Source organism: Bubalus kerabau, chromosome X, assembly GCF_029407905.1.
Source record: "Bubalus kerabau isolate K-KA32 ecotype Philippines breed swamp buffalo chromosome X, PCC_UOA_SB_1v2, whole genome shotgun sequence".
NCBI lineage: Eukaryota > Metazoa > Chordata > Mammalia > Artiodactyla > Bovidae > Bubalus > Bubalus kerabau.
In genome coordinates this window covers 82,437,868-82,443,319 of record NC_073647.1, presented here as the reverse complement: position 1 = coordinate 82,443,319, position 5,452 = coordinate 82,437,868, and the positions used below count along the sequence as shown (strand labels likewise).

The window sequence follows — 5,452 nt, the reverse complement described above, 5'->3', positions numbered from 1 at the left end:
TTGATATCTAGTCTCATGGTGTTGTTGTTGGAAAAGATGCCTGATATGATTTCAACTTTTAAAAAATTACTGAGACTTGATTTTCAACCCAAAATTGATCTCTTCTGAAGAATGTTTTATGTGTACTTGAAAAGAAAGTGTATTCTGCTACTTTTGGATGGAATGTCCTGTATGTATCAACTAATTCCATCTGTGCTAACATGTTGTTTAAGGATCATGTTTCTTTATAAATTTTCTGTCTGGATTATCTGTCCATTGGTGTAAATGGGATGTTAAATTCTCCACTATTATGGTGTTACTGTCGATTTCCCATGTTACGGTTATTAGCATTTACCTTATGTATTGTGGGCTTCCCTGGTGGCTCAGCTGGTAAAGAATCCACCTGCAATGCAGGAGACCTGGGTTCAAAACCTGAGTTGGGAAGTTCCCCTGGAGAAGGGAAAGGTTACCTATTCCAGTATTCTGGCCTGGAGAACTCCATGGACTGTATAGTGCATTGGGTTGCAAAGAGTTGGACACAACTGAGTGACTTCCACTTTCACTTTCACTTTATGTATTGAGGTGCTCCATAAAATATTTAAAATTGTTATGTCTTTTTCTTGGAATAATCCCTTGGGTATTATGTAGTGTCCTTCTTGTTTCTTGTAATATATTATTTATTATAAAGTCTACTTTGCCTGACGTGAGTATTGATACTCTGGCTTTCTTTTGATTTCCATTTGTGTGGAATAGCTCTTTTCATCCCCTCACTTTCATTCTTAAGTGTCCTTAGGTCTGATGTGAGCCTCTTGTAGATATCATATATACATATCTTGTCTTTGTATCCATTCATCCAGTCTGTGTCTTTTGATTGGACCATTTAATCCATATACATTTAAATAATTATTTATATGCATAATCCTATTACCATTTTCATAATTGTTTTAGGATTTTTTTTTTTGCACTACTGATTCCAGTTAAATTAAAAAAAGCACTTGCACTTTAAATGGATGAGGTAGGATTTCCACCTTCTTAAAAATACTACTAGAGCTACTAAAAAAATTTGCATTCACAAAATAATTGATAAAAATATTCCTCTGGATTGTACGAAAAGGTAGACAGGGACCCCCTGATAGACTTGGGTGTGATATTAATCACACATAACTTCTTTCTTTCCTGCTCCATCAGAGGCTGGGCTCTTCTTGTTTTCATTCTCTCCATTTGATGCAAGTAAATCTTCAGTCTCTTGGTTGGCCACTTCCACCTGTTTTCCCATTGCTCCCTTTTCCCCTTTTGTTTGCACTTTTCTATCTGAAGATTTATCCTTTCCTGCCACCTTCTTTGGCTTTGTTTCCATTTTGACAGGAGTAGATTTAGTTGACAACCTCCCAGCTTTCCTCTTGGGCACCTCCCCAACTCCCGATGCAGAGCTGACCTTCCTCTGGGGCACCCTGGCAGTAGAGTTGGCACGTGCTGGGAGTGTGGAGAGGAGTCTGGAAGCTGGTCTGCCTGACTATGGCTGCTCTTTCCCTTGCCTAAGCATCTGAACCCCTCATGGGACCTATTCTTGCTTCTTACTGTTTTATTCTCTTTCCTTTCTGCTATTCCGATTGAGTGACTTTTACTACCCTTGTCCCCAGATCACCAGTTTGTTTTTTTGCATTCTCTGACCTCCTGCTGGTTTCCACTAGTGTATTTTTTGTTTCAGTAAATGAACTCAAAAATTATAAATCTTTCTTTTTTGTAGTTTCTAGCCCTTTGCTGAAGGAGGCTTACAATTCACCTAGACTTTCATTGATTCTCTCATCGAATTCATCCAGTTTTCTATTGAGTCTGATTCTGATGAACACCTTTACGAGTGTTACTCTGAATTCTTTATCTGATAAATCTCTTATCTCCTCTTCATTTAGTTATTTTTCTGATATCTCCTCGTGTTTGAAAGATATTCTGTAGTTTCTTCATTTTGCCTAACTCGTTTGTTTCTACATATATCAGCTTCATTTGTCACCCCGCCTTAAAAGAATGGACTTATGTAGGAGGTGTCCTATAGGGTCCAGTGGCACAATATCCCCTGGTTAACAAAGCCAGGCATCCCAGGGGTATCCCCTCTGTGGGCTGCATGTGCCCTCCTGTGATGGGTGGACAGCAGTTGTTGCAGGTGTTCTGCAGGGTGAGGTTGGTCCCCAGGCAGACTTAGATGTGGCCACTGCAGGTGGCCTTAGTAGGTTGAGCTGGCTCCAGGTCCAAATGTCTACAGGATCTGGCTGAAACTGCTGCAGGGAGGGGGTGTTGGTGCATAGGCCTGGCCTCTTGAGTTCTCAGGGGAAAGCAGGGGCAGGGCAATATCAATATTATTTAGGCTGATGGAAACTCATATAAATGGTGCTCACCAGCACCAGGCCAACTACGTGGAAAGAAAGTAAAAACAAATGATGTCTGCCAGTACTTCCATCTGGAAAGTTCCACTGGACCCCTGCCCCTCTGTTGCAAGCCCTGAAATTACTCAATGACTCTCCTTCTTGTATGGCTCAGGTGCTTTTCAAGCTGCTCCCTATGTAATGGGCTTTGGAGTGAGTGAGTTTCTACATGAGTCTTTTAAGAGTGGAGTCTTTTGCCTTTCCCACAGCCCCTAGGCTCCCCCAGAAGTCCTGCTGGTTTTCAAAGCTAGCTCTTATGGAGGCTCAGCTTCCCAGTGCAGGTCCCCCAGTCTGATATGGGAGTTGAACCCCTGCTCCTCAGGGGGTACCTCTGCAGTTGTGATATCTCTCCTCTTTGTGGGTTGCCCCACAGGAATGTATGTGGGGGAGGGGACGGTTCTCACCAGACCAGGACTCTGTACCTCCTACTTTTCTCAGTGTGGCCTTTCCCTTATACCCTTAGTTGTATAAAATCTGTTGTGCTAGTCTTTGGGTCAGTTCTCAGAGACAGTGGTTCTATATGTGGTTGTAGTTTTGTTATGTCCCTGAGAGAAAGTGAGTGCAGGATCTTCCTACTCCACCGACTTGATCTGAAATTTGTACAAGGCACAAACCTAAGCACTTGACTGAAACTAAGTTCAACCTAAATGAGGGCTAGAAGATGACTCTGGATCCGGCTCTGCTGCCCCTTGAGCAGTCACTTGCACCATCACTCAGTTTCAGTGTCTCCAATTCCTGGATATCTAGACCTGCCCTCAAGAGATCTCAAGGGAGTAGCAGAAAGAAGTACCTTTACTCCATCAGAACCTCTCAGATGCCAGACCCAGAAAAACGAGACCAAGAGTGATTCTATCACCTTTCAAAGCCGGCCATCTTCAGATCCTGTTTTTTTTTTTTTTTTTTTTTTTTTAAAGCATTTCCTTCTCTGGTATTTCCTGCCTAGAGAAGTTCTTTTAGCATTTTTTGTAAAGCTGGTTTGGTGGTACTGAATTCTCTTAACTTTTGCTTCTCTGTAAGGTTAGTGATTTCTTCATTGAAACTAAATGAGATCCTTGCTGAGTATTCTTGGTTGTAGATTTTCCCCTTCCATTACCTTAAATATATTCTGCCTCTCCCTTGTGGCCTGCAGAGCTTCTGCTGAAAGACGAGCCCTTAACTTTGTGGGAGCTCTCTTGTATGTTATTTGTTGCTTTTCCCTTGTTGCTTTTAATATTTTTCTCTGTGTTTAATTTTTGTTAATTTGATTAATATGTGTTTTGGCATGTTTTTTTTGTGTATCCTGTATGGTACTCTCTTCACTTCCTAGACTTGGGTGACTAATATCTTCAAATATTTTCTTAGATTCTTTCTCTTCTTTTGTGACTCCTACATTTCAGATGTTGGTGTGTTAAGTGTGTCCCAGAGGTCTCTGAGTCTGTCCTCAATTCTTTGCATTCTTTTTCTCTATTCTGCTCTTCAACAGTTATTACCACCATTTTATCTTCCAGCTCACTTCTCCATTCTTCTCTCTATTAGGCTGCTATTGATTCCTTCTCTGCTGTGCTGTGCTTAGTTGCTCAGTCATACCTGACTCTTCATGACCCCATGGACTGTAGCCCACCAGGCTCCTCTGTGCATGCGGATTCTCCAGGCAAGAATATTGGAGTGGGTGGCATGCCCTCCTCTAGGGGACCTTCCCAACCCAGGGATTGAACTCAGGTCTCCCGCATTGCAGGTGGATTTTTTACCAGCTGAACTACCAAGGAAGCCCTTGATTCTTTCCAGTGTATTTTAAATTTCTGTTATTGTGTTGTTCATCACAGTTTGTTATTTAGTTCTTCTAGGTCCTTGTTAATCATTTCTTATATATTATCCATTCTATTGTCAATATTTTGAATCATTTTTACTATCATTACTCTGAATTTTTTTTTTTTCCAGATAGATTGCATGTTTCCTCTTCGTTTATTTGGTCTTGTATATTTTTACTTTTCTACTTTGTCTGCAAGATATTTTTCTGTTTTCTCATTTTGTCTATCTTACAGTGTTTATCTGATCTCTGCCCTGGTGGGTAAGGTTACTCCAGAAGCCTGTGTAGGCTTCATGGTGGGAAGGACTGATACCTGCATTCTGGGTGGTGGAACAGAGTCTTTTCCCTGTGATGGGAGGATCATTTCAGGTGGTGTGTTTTGGGATATCTCTGGGCTTAGTACTCTTTTAAGCAGCCTGTCTGCTGATGGGTAGGTTTGTGTTCCTGTCTTACTTGTTTTTTGGCATGTGACATCCAGTGGTGGGTGCTACAGCCAATTGGGTGGAGTCAGATCTTGGATTTGGATGGAGGTTTCCCTGAGATCTCTTGTTGACTAATATTCTCTGGGGCCAGGAATTCTTTGGTAGTCCAGCATCCTGGACTTTGTGCTCCCACCCCTGAGGCACAGACCTGACTTCTGTTTGGGGAACAAAGACCTTGTAAGCCACTCCTCTTGGCAAAAAAAGGGGATTTTTTTTAAAAAGTGACAAATGAACCCCCAGACAAATGGTAGAAGTAAAATCAAACAGAAACAAAAACAGAGAAACATACACCCTCACACAGAAAAGAATTAAAAATAGAACCAAAGAAAAAAACAAGAGAACAAGCAGACGAATGAAACCAAAATTGAAATCAAACAATTAGAAAAAAACTAACAAAACAAAACCAAAGCAGAGTCCCAAGTGATGAATAAAGCAATGATAACAAAAAAAAGAAGGAAAAATGTATTTTTTAAAAAAGAAAAAAACACACAGAACAACATAGAAGCAAAGAAAAGATATAGAAATTTTAGAAGAAAGCAATGAAAGGTCTACACGACTTTGGTCTGGTGATGAGTTTTAACACACAACACTAAAAGCCAATCCAGATTCAGTTCACTTAGAGTCCACATGTAATTTACAGGCACTGTGGAAAGGTTATATTAAGAGACAATGTCTTCTGTGTTGTGGATGACATTTTCCTCCTAGTGTCACATGTGTCATTAGGAAATTCAGCCCCAGTCAGCATGGACATGACCCCATGTTGTCCTGAATCCAAAACCCCAGTGAGT

The 5,452-nt window shown here is 40.9% G+C and overlaps 1 protein-coding gene across 1 annotated transcript; it reads right to left on the bottom strand.

Moving 5' to 3' along the window:
• Window positions 1-1,129: 1,129 nt before the first annotated feature.
• LOC129640070 (non-histone chromosomal protein HMG-14-like) lies at window positions 1,130-3,269 on the bottom strand. Its single transcript, XM_055565324.1, has 2 exons — window positions 3,253-3,269; window positions 1,130-1,430 (listed from the first exon to the last, which is right to left on the bottom strand). Exons 1-2 carry the CDS (start codon window positions 3,267-3,269, stop codon window positions 1,130-1,132), a joined length of 318 nt encoding a protein of 105 aa, XP_055421299.1.
• Window positions 3,270-5,452: the final 2,183 nt, after the last annotated feature.